We start from the raw sequence: 10,729 nt of genomic DNA, 5'->3' as shown, positions 1-10,729 counted from the left end.
GGAAAGAGTTCTGATGGGAAGGCTTACGTAATTACTGGAATGTGGAATCCTAATGCACCCATGTTTCTAGTGCTTAATGAGGAAACTCCTAAAGGTAATTTAGTCTTATTTGTAACTTTGTTTTTCCTGACATGGGTTTGGTGTATGTGTTTTCTCCTGGGAATAATGATGCATATATCGAGTACTTACACCACTGTGCTCCAGTGTTCTGTGTAAAATATTGAATATAGAACGTAAATAATTTTTCATAGAACTGCATATTGCTTATCTGGAGTTGTTAAATTAATGTTTGGGGCTTTTGTGCCTGTTCCTTGATTATCGGGACTTTTTGGTCCAAAGCATGCAGAAGTTGTTTTGTACCTTCTGTACTTAGCAGACCAGTATAAATGGTAGTCATTGCTATTCTCTTTCTTCTAGTTTTGAGGTGAGTTATTTGCAAATAGATTACATATTGTCTTTGTTTTAAAAAGTTACCAGGGTTCCGTGGCATACTGTTTAATGTATACTGTCATTCTCTGCAGCAGGCGTGTACAACTCAGATAAGTGGAATGGGTGCAATAGTAAAAATTACATAAAAAGTGTTTTCAGTTTGAACAACAGTTTACTTCTCTCATTCTTTTGAGAAATTTGAACTTTGACTAATTTTTCTGTATATGATTTATTTTTGTGTTCTAGATAAACGTGTATTCATGACTGTGGCAGTGGATATGGTTGTTACTGAAATAGTAGAGCCAGTTCGGTTTTTGCTGGAGACTGTTGTGCGTGTGTATCCTGCCAATGAACGTTTCTGGTACTTCAGCAGAAAAACCTTCACAGAAACTTTTTATATGAAGTTAAAACAGGTAATGCATGCTTGTGGGTTTGTTGTTGTTGGTTTTTTTGGGGTTTTTTTTGGGTTTTTTTTAAGAAAAGTTGGTGCTGGGAGCATTTTATTTGTCTGTCTGAATTTGGTTTTTACAGTGTGGCACCTGCACTTCAGTAGTTTTTTCTTTTAACTATTTATTTCTGAGGTGCTTAAATGCATAATGGTTAAGTACCATGTATAAATGTTCAATGCCTTTGTGTCATGGTTTAACCCCAGCTGGCAACTAGTCACCAGGCAGCTGCTCACTCACTCCCCACTGGTGGGATGGGAGAGAGAAGGGTAAATGTGAGAACCTGTGGGTTGAAGTAAAGACAATTTAATAAATAAGTGAAACAAAAGCAACACATGCAAGCAGAGCAGATCAAGGAATTCATTTACAGCTTCCCATCAGCAGGCACGTGTTCAGCCATCCCCAGGAGTGCAGGCCTACATCACATGTAAAGGTTACTTGGGAAGACAAATGCCATCACTCTAAAAGTGTTGTCCCGCCACCCCTTTCTTCTGTCACAGCTTCATATGCCGAGCATGACATCATATGGTCTGGGATATCCCTTTGGTCAGTGGGGGTCAGCTTTCCTGGCCGTGTCCTCTCCCAGCTTCTTGTGCACCCCCAGCCAGCTCGCTGGTAGGGTGGGGTGAGGTGGGAGGCAGAAAAAGCCTTGACCACATGTAAGGACTGGTGAGCTGTACTAAAACATCCCTGTGTTATCGATGCTGTTTCCAGCACAAATCCAAACATTGCCCCATAGTAGTTACTATGAAGAAAATGTATTAATTCTATCCCAGCTAAACCCAGCAGACTTTGTAAATTCAACCAAAATGAGTCATAAGTCATTGGCTTTGTGGGCTTAAACAATTTTCAACCTACCTCTTGAATTCTCCGTTATTTCATTCAATCTCACCTGTGTGCAGATATCTAAAGCAAGTCTATTTGACTGGTAAAATTGGGAAATGATTCTTTAATTGTTCACTGTAAAATCAGTTAATATCTAACAAAGGGAAATCCTGACTACTGAAGTCAAAATGTGAAGGTAAGTGGCTGTAAGAATATAATCCATTGAAGGCAAAGGAACCTAATGCAGAGGTTTAAAATTGTTAGACTATTACTATAATTTTTTTCAAACTACCTGAGAAAGTAGATTTCTCTGTGTTTTTAAAAGGAGAAGTTTGGAAGAAGATTATCTGGAAAAGGAAGTTCTGCAGCATGGAGAAGTTGCCAGGTTTTCACACTTGTTGCTGATGAGAGTATAAAATGAACTACATTCTTGTCCTTCATTGCCTCAGAGCTTTATGAAATGTGGGGCTAAAGGCATTACTGTTGCAATGATTTATTAAATTAGCATTGTTTGTGTGATTTCTTGCGTGTGATTGTAACCTTATGAAATACTCAAGTAGCAGGAAAGAAATAACCGTTTTTAGCAAACTGTTTTCTCTGAAGTATTTCAGTTTGTCAGTCCCTTGGAGTTTGGCTTTTAAGTCAAGTTGTACGAATGCTGCTGGATTCTGCGGGGTTGGGGGAGGAGGATGTGGGTAAGATGAAGCTTACTGCATAGTTGTGTATTCCCTTTGTTAGCTTTCCCAGTCCTGTGCTTGTGTGATTAACGTGCATTTATTTCTTCCTCAAGCACCGAGAGATGATATAGACATCTCATCTAGTAGTTTGTTGGATAGTTATCTGTTGAGTAGAAAGCTAAAGTTTCTTCCATTTTTGGCATTGGGTGAGGTACATAAAATATGTTTGTCTGCCGTTATCATTGTAGTATGATGTGCAACTGCATGCTCCTACAGTGCCTGTTGACCTGCTTTTACCAAAGACTTGTATTGTTGGTTCAAAAAGTGAACAGTAGAGTGTAACTGTACCATTTGCACTGGAATATAGTGGTCCATCATCTTTGACGAATGAAACCAAAGAGCACTGATTTAATTTTACTGAGTCTAATGTGACTATTTGAGTTGTCATCTTTGAATGGGGTAAAAAATAGATATGTTGATATTAGATGGTAAAAGTGCCACTGTTTAACGCTTTGAGTAAATAAATCTTATCCAATGCTGTTTCTGTATTTCTTCTAGAGATCCACACAGCAACTTAGAATTTAAGAAAATTTGAGAAAACGAACTGTTATATGAAAATGCTGAGAATATCTACATTTTGAATTTAAAGAAAATAGATTTGAAAACATCACATTCTCAGCTATTTGATACTTATGTGTAATCAGTTAAGCTTGCTTTTTAAATTACTTAAAACTGTACCATTTTGTAATTGGGTAATATGTCTGCTTTCTTTTATTCTTTCTCACCCCTTATAATGTGACAAACATACATGTGCCTCCCCTCCTTGAAGAAACACATGATTTTCTTCCTGCTGTAAAATTCTGAGGAGCTGTTCTGCAGATTTTTGGGAAAGGAATATTCTTAATATTTACAGTTTTTCAACAAGATTAGGTTCTGATTGCATGTTATGGGATCTCTCTGGTTGGCTTGCAGCAAGTCTTTAGTTACCTATTGTCAGTGGGGTAGTTTGTATTGCAATAGAATTTTCTGCTGATACGTCTGACAGACACTGTACCTCACTCTTACCGTTTAGAAAATAGCTTTGCAGATGGCATTGGGATCATTCACTTATGAACTTTTTGGGAAAGCAGTTGAGCATAAGTAGATTCTAGGGAATGGAACAGAATGTAACTAGGGGATGTAACAGTGGATTAATATCAAAAACCTCAGGTCCAAAGATAGATGGCTTCTCTGTCCAGGACAATGAAGCCTCTGGTGTATTTTCCTGGTAATGGAAAATCATGACAATAATGCTGTTGGTCATTGTGCAAATGTAGCGTGTTTGACTGTTGGTGATAAATTCATGTCCGCAGTCTGCCTAGTTCTGAGTGGTAGCATGCAGAGCCCTTGGCAGGAAACTTTAGACTTGGGCTGTCTCAGCAAGGTGCCCATTCCGGTAAGGAAGCATCCATTAATGTTGTTCCAAAAGAGAGCAAGCAATGAAATGATATTTCCTGCAAGGGGTAAATCAGACTGGTCTGTACTGGCAGAGGAAAATCAGAACTTCTCTGAGGAAGGATTCAGATAGATTTAATAGTCTGAACCGGGATTGGAGAAGTGAAGTCAGATATGAGCAATGACATAAATGCAGGATGCTGTCTGATTTAGGATTGTTGTATCGATCTTGCTGTGTTACTCGTGCACATTTTCATCATTAGAACATGATCCTTGTAGAGGTGGATTCCTGTAGACAGCAAATTTGTGCTTCTATTAAAAAAAAAAAAAAACTCAACCAAATTATTTTCATTCATAGATACAGGTTTTGCAGTTAACCAGAACATATGCAAGGAGCTGAAGACTTGTGATTCTTATAACATACAACAAAATCCATAGTACCTCATGCGTTACTTCCTCAAAAACAAAAGCTATAGGTACTGATGGTTAATAATATTAATGACATCAATACTTCGTTGAACCAAGTACTTTGTACTTACTTGATAATGGGGTTGTGTGAGAATAAAATAGGGATAGTGGCTCTGATATCATCCTGCTAAATGTCACAAAATGCAGGGTATTTCTGCCTGCACCCTGAAGTTCATTAAGCTCACTTCATGAGACGTTCAGTCAGCACAACTGGCTGATAGTTGGAGCCATCGCTTCCATGAAGTATCAGCTTTAAAGGAAGCAGATCTGAATGATTGCTCTAAAATACAGTAGTAAAGTCTTCTCAGTATTAAGTCATTTGTATTATGTAGTCTAAGCAGTCCCCATGTAAGATACTCATCTGTGTAATTTCACCAGCTGGTTGAAATTGCATTTGCTGGTTAGCAGTTCATGTGTATCTCCAGCAAAGGTGTCATGGAGCCTTCTAACTTTATAATAATTTTGTTTGTGTTTGTTTGTTTGTTTTCCCCAAAACATTTGAGTATTCTGTTACTGAAATGTTCTTTTTCTTTTTCATGGTTAATTGATGTTTTTAATACCTTCAAAAAATTCTTTTAACTGATTAGGCAAGATGCACAAAACCGAAATAGCACAACATTTTTGGGCTGATTCATTTAATATAATCATTAGTTTGCAGTTTTATACAATTCTCTACAAATATGTTTATCACTGTATGTCAATGAATAATAATAGTGTTCAGAACTGTAACTCAAAGGAGAAACTAATACTCCTTTTATTTTAAAATTGCAGCCTTGTATCCAGTGCTTAAAGTATAGGCAACTAACTTTTTTTCATGTGAAAGTCCATTGAACATGAAAGACTTAGGCTAAACTCTGAACTTTTCGACCCTGAAATAAAAAGAAAACAAACAAGTTCACCCTGCCCCACAACCTTCGAGGTAGTTTTACATTAAAGTACTGTGCTCGAATTTCCAAGTTAAATGAACTGTTAGATTGACAAATATTCAGGATTTGTACATAAGTGCACACACAGGCACATACATGCACATACATACAAGAAAGAAATAAAATATTATAGCTAGGTACAGCCAATACATTTCTCCATTGAAAGGAGTAGTACACTACAAGGGGCTTTTGACCATTCAGTGCTTTCAAAAGCATGAGATTTTGTTTCTTCTTTAGTCATGTTTTTACATATTAAAACCTCTTGCCATTGTTTCCCCCACACCTTTCCTGCCCCAGACATTTGATTCCTGTTTCTGTCATGTCAGTTACTCCAATATTTTTCTTGTTTGTGCTCTCCTCTTTTGCTGCAGTTTCTCTTTGACCTCATCTCATTATAGCTATTTAAATTGGAAAGCTTCTTTTATCACCATTCTGAACAATACTTAAAGTGGCTGTTAAGAGGCAGCAGTTTTATTTATATTTTCTACCTGTAAAACTTAGAGAAACAGAGCTGTCAATTACTGTTAGTCTACAGGTGCTATTGCAGAGGAATCTGAGGGACTCTTGCCCAAACAGTTGTTTAAGCCTTGGTAGATTTCTTTGTATGTGTTTGGGTCTGGTTTTGGCATGCTATTAGAACTGTATTTATCAACAATGGGGATCTAATACCTACATGTATTTTATTTTAGTCTGAAGGAAAAAGCCATACAAATGCTGGGGATGCAATTTATGAAGTTGTCAGTCTACAAAGAGAATCTGCAAGAGAGGAAGAATTGGTCAGCCCAGCAAGTGGAGGAGGGCCTGTATCATCCCAGGAGGATGAGGTAGAAGAAGGTAAGGATAAAAGATCACTTGTGCTTATTAGAAATACAGCTGCTTTGGACAAAAAGATCACACCTAACTTTCTGTTAGCAGTGGTTCTTCAGTAAAGGCATTTTTACAAACCAATTTGGAGTTCTTCACATTTACCAATTTGGAGTCCTTCCAGTAGCAGCAGCAGGCAATGCATGTCCATTTTAATGTGTGCTTCCATATGGGTTACTGATGCACTTGTGCTCTGGTAACAAGATAGAAAACCTTTTCTAGAGGCTTTTTTTTCTGATTGGAAGCCTTGAAAGTGCTGCTAAAGGACAGCATTGAAATGGGCTTTGAAACGGCAGGCTTTAAGGGTGTTTTTGCAAGGAAAAAAAAAATTCTCAGACTCGTATGGGGAATTTCCCCACCCCCAAACTGTCTGCTTAGCATGTGATTTGTTTTACCTCATTTATAATTAGGTCTTATCAGAGTATCTCCTGGTTCAGTTGGGCATTACATTGGGGATTGCTGCTGTTCATGGACCCAGCATATTAGTTCTTTCTGAAGCTAATAGTATCTCAGTGTCTTCCCCACTGGTGTTCTGTTGTTTGTTGTTTTTGTTTTTGTTTTTGTTTTTTTTTTTTGGGGGGGGGGGGGGGTGGGGATGTGGGGTTGTGTTAGTTGGTTTTTTGGTGGTGGTAGTTTTTGTTTGCTTGACTTTTGTTTTTCTGAAGGCCCTTGGCCTACTGTCATCTTTTTGTACTCTGAAGGTTAGCCTGTAGCATTCAGAATTCAGAGTAAACTTTCTGTGTGCCATTTTTGATCTGGGTATCTGACCAACCAGAACTTGTGATAGTTTTACAAAGTTATTCTTCAGATTTCTGGCACTGTTCTCTGAATACTATATAAAGGCTCACTTACAGAAGAAAAATTCCTTCTTGATTCTTACTTCTACATAAGTAGGTGGATATTAGTGTGTGCAACACAAATCAGAACCCTGTGATTAAAACAGTCAGGAGCAGGCAGGTATGATTATGTGGTTACTCTTTTCCACTTGCAAACAAAAAACCGGCTTATACCCAGGTGACACCAGGCTTGCAAAACCCACAGCCAGGTGCTCTCTGGTGAACTGAAAACCCTCTACTGATTCCTGGGAGGGAATGGGATGGGCATTGATTATTCCGTCCTTTGTATCAAGTACCACTTCTTAATAGTAAAATTACTATTTTCTCTAAGGGAGCTTTTAAATTTAATTGCTATTTGGGATTGCTTTACTGTTCATAGCAAGAATTATTTTAATTTGACCTTTGGGTCTTGTGGTTCAGTGTAGAGTAGTTTAACATCTGTGGGTGGTGTTCTCCTTGCTGGATGTTTGAGTTGTGTAGTCAGAATGTTTTCTGGAGCTTGTTTGGTAGGATAGGGTCCAAGTAATGACTTGACTATTTTTTTATATTGCTTCTTACTGGGAAGAGTAAAGCACTGTTCCAGAAGCTGATAAATGTAGCACAATTAATAATAATTTGGATATTGTCCTCTTGGTACTGTTATTTTGGCTTTACTTTATTATACAGGAAAAGTATTCCATTGGGGTATGAACCTAAGTTTAACTTTGGTTTAGCTTCCTGATGCTAGTTTGCATATTTTAAATGTAGATTACTTCCTAAGAGAAGACATTAAAAATATCATGATGTGACTCTGTTCTCATGGAAACTGCATTTAGAGTTATCTGCCTAGAAGTTATCTATCCTGGTGGATATACAGGTTAAATGAGTCATTTGCAGTTGTTCTAAATAAATCTCTTCATTCTTTTTCTTTCTTTTTCTTTTCAGGGTACTAATTATGATGATGGAAAAAAATCCCCTTGAGTTTACAATGTCTTGTCTTAGCCTTGGAAGAAGGCTTTTTGTTTTCTTTAATGTTAAGGATGGCTACCTGGCCATGTAGGGTTTTTTCCTGCTTGCAACCTGAGTAAGGCGGGTGTGCATTATAAGGACTTTACTATTTCATAGGCCAGACGCTGGTGTTCCCATTACAGATACTGAAGATTATTATCTGTTCTCTCTTATTTTTGTTATATCTTCATATATATCCTGCATGCCCACAGAATACTACCTAATTTACTTCAGAACACTATATATTGCAGTTTCATTTGTATAAGAATGCATGCTTCATCTGCACCTAGCCTGATTTCTGTGTACTCTTTGTGTGTGCATACACACAGCTCAGTGGGATGTCTTATGCCATGAGTATATGAATAAAGATGTTCGTAAGAAAGAAGGCATTTTTTCCAATATTCTTGTTTTTTGTTTTAATGAAGGGCCAAACATGATTCCTGCCCCCTGCAATAATGATTTAAAATAATTAGTATACTAGTTAGGTGTAGTTGCTTTCAAATGTGCAACTCTATATAAGAAATTGAGATATATTCCCTAAATAATATACTTAGCTTTTTAATAGTCTTTTCCCACTTTAGATTTATTTTTCATCTGAACAGCTATATAAAAAAATAAGACCTTTGCAAAGATTGTGCAGTTACGTAAAGTGAGGTTGACCTGAAAGATCTCTCCTTTTTTAAATTATTTATATTGTAATAGATATTTCTGGCAACCCAGTCATATAAGGTTCCTTGCTTTGGAGATAATAATTTTTAAAATACAGTTAATATTAATGATTTCTTGTCAAAACCTAGAATGTAAAATACGCTCCTTGATAAGAAGTTTTCTATTCCAGAATATAACTGTAAAATATTAAAATACATAATGAGGAAAATCTCTCACTTCCTGGAAAGGTTTCAGGTAAAGTGAGTTTAAGTATCAATTTTTATCAACAAGCAAAAAGGTCACTGTTAATATTTAATTTTGAGTAGAACCTTGTAACAAGGTGCAGAGCACAATTGGTTGAGCTAATCTTTCTTCTTTTTGCAGCATTAAGAGTAAGTGAGAACATGGAACAGAAGTGATGGTTGGTATACTGCATGAGTGAAAAAAGACAAAGCTGCACAAAGCATTTTTATTGTAGTGTCATTCTATGGCAGGATAAAGTGACCGGCTGCATGTGTGAGCCTGAGGATTGGAGAAATTTGATTTCCAGAGGCTTTTGCAAGGAGAATGCAGTCCTAGAAACAAGTAACAAAGGAGAAGGGGGAGAACAAGTTGTCTTCTTTTAGCAGCAGTGCTTGCTTAGACCATACGTGAAATGATGGCTTTCGTTTGGTGCTAATTTTTTAATACTTTTTTTTAATATAACATTTCAGGAGAATACTAAATAATGCCATTTGAGTTTCTTCTTGAATCAGAATAAAGTTAGAAGGTTAAGGATCACCGTAAGTGGGAGCAATTCTGTTTAAAAAGAGAAAGTAGTCTTAAAACTGATTGTAACTGAGTTGAAGATTTTTATTTTTATTTTTTCATGTGATCCTGAGTGTGTGGTTACTCACTCTTGTTCCAATCCATAAATTGCCTGCAGAGTAATCACAGGATGTTTAGCAGCCATTCTGAAACAGGTGATTCATGATAGGTAAAAGATAACATGCCTAGCAAGTCTCCAAAAAGAGTTTTCTGAGTGTGAGTTGCAGATTGCCTTTAGAACACTCTCAGATGACTTCCAGGAATGCAGAACTGTTTGTGTTTGCGTTTTTATTTACTGCAACAGTTGGTTTCATGATGATTTAGATACTACTTTTCCAACTGCTAGGAACTGAGCAGGGATGTAATTGACAGCATAGTGGATACTGATCCATAAACAGCGGTCTTAAATGACAAAGAATGCTGTTGAAATGTATTTGGTGTTTAATTATTGGCATTTAGTAAGAAGAAGTTAGGTTTAAGTATGAAGCTGTTAGGAGTAAGAGCAGGAAAAGAAAAGAAAAAACAATCTTAGGGTAAAACTATTTCTGTGTTCTCTCCAGCTGTCGTAACTCGTAGGAACAAAAAGAAAGGGATAAAATAGAAAAAAAATAGCGTAAGAGGTATGGAAATTCAGTGGGGAGATGGTGAAATTTGACAAGGAAGATAGTGATGAAAGGACCCTGAAAGCATCCAAAAAATCTGAGTGTACTGCACAGCACAAAAAATGGTGCATACAGTAGATAAGGAGTGAGCAATACTAAATGATCGAAGATGATCAGCCAGACTAAATCAGGATACTGTGTCAAATGTTGTGGGTGGGCAGAGGCTGTTTACAGGATTCAGAAAAGCAAAACAGTAAAGGAAGTGGTGATACAGGAGTCAACAGTGATATTGAGAATGTTTTGTGATAAAATAGGGGTTTACAATGAGGGATAATGTGAATAAATAAGGATGACTTAGTGAGAAGAATGACATTGGTAGTGTGGAAATAGTTAACTCTGCATTTTTATCTGAATTAAAAATAACTTGATGTAACTCATAGGAACTGTCTGTTACGTTAACCCTGTACAGAATAATGTTGGTGGGTCCTAACCATGATCAGATAAATCTGTATGGGAGTCTTTTTGCCATCTCCATTAAAAATGAACTAAAATGTTATAAATCTAAACTCATGAGGTCATTTGGCTAGTGGCTGTTTTCAGACAAGAACTGTTTGCTGCAGTTCCATAATTGCCAAGATGAGTTTTAAAATATAAGCACTTCTGAAGAATGCAAATCTGTAGCTTCCAAATGAAAAGAAAGTATTCCTGATGAGCCTGTTGTCATTTTATGGATTCTCGCACTGGATTATTTTCATGTCTTACAAGTTAACTTTTGTTACT

General features: G+C 36.9%; 1 protein-coding gene across 1 annotated transcript in view; it reads left to right on the top strand.

Annotated features, from left to right (window-relative positions):
• The window catches only part of LOC104409947 (rab GTPase-activating protein 1-like), a gene marked incomplete at its 3' end in the record, with an annotated part of 19,520 nt that extends 13,481 nt beyond the window's left edge, over positions 1 to 6,039 (top strand). The window contains exons 8-10 of the mRNA XM_010019981.1: positions 1 to 94; positions 676 to 842; positions 5,895 to 6,039. The exon at positions 1 to 94 is cut by the window's left edge and continues 1 nt beyond it. Of these exons, the coding sequence (XP_010018283.1) occupies positions 1 to 94; positions 676 to 842; positions 5,895 to 6,039 (406 nt within the window). The remainder of the gene's footprint in view (positions 95 to 675; positions 843 to 5,894) is intronic.
• Between the last annotated feature and the right edge of the window lie 4,690 nt (positions 6,040 to 10,729).

Source organism: Nestor notabilis, unplaced genomic scaffold (assembly GCF_000696875.1).
Source record: "Nestor notabilis isolate BGI_N333 unplaced genomic scaffold, ASM69687v1 scaffold10588, whole genome shotgun sequence".
NCBI lineage: Eukaryota > Metazoa > Chordata > Aves > Psittaciformes > Psittacidae > Nestor > Nestor notabilis.
This window is presented reverse-complemented; position numbering and strand designations above follow the sequence as displayed.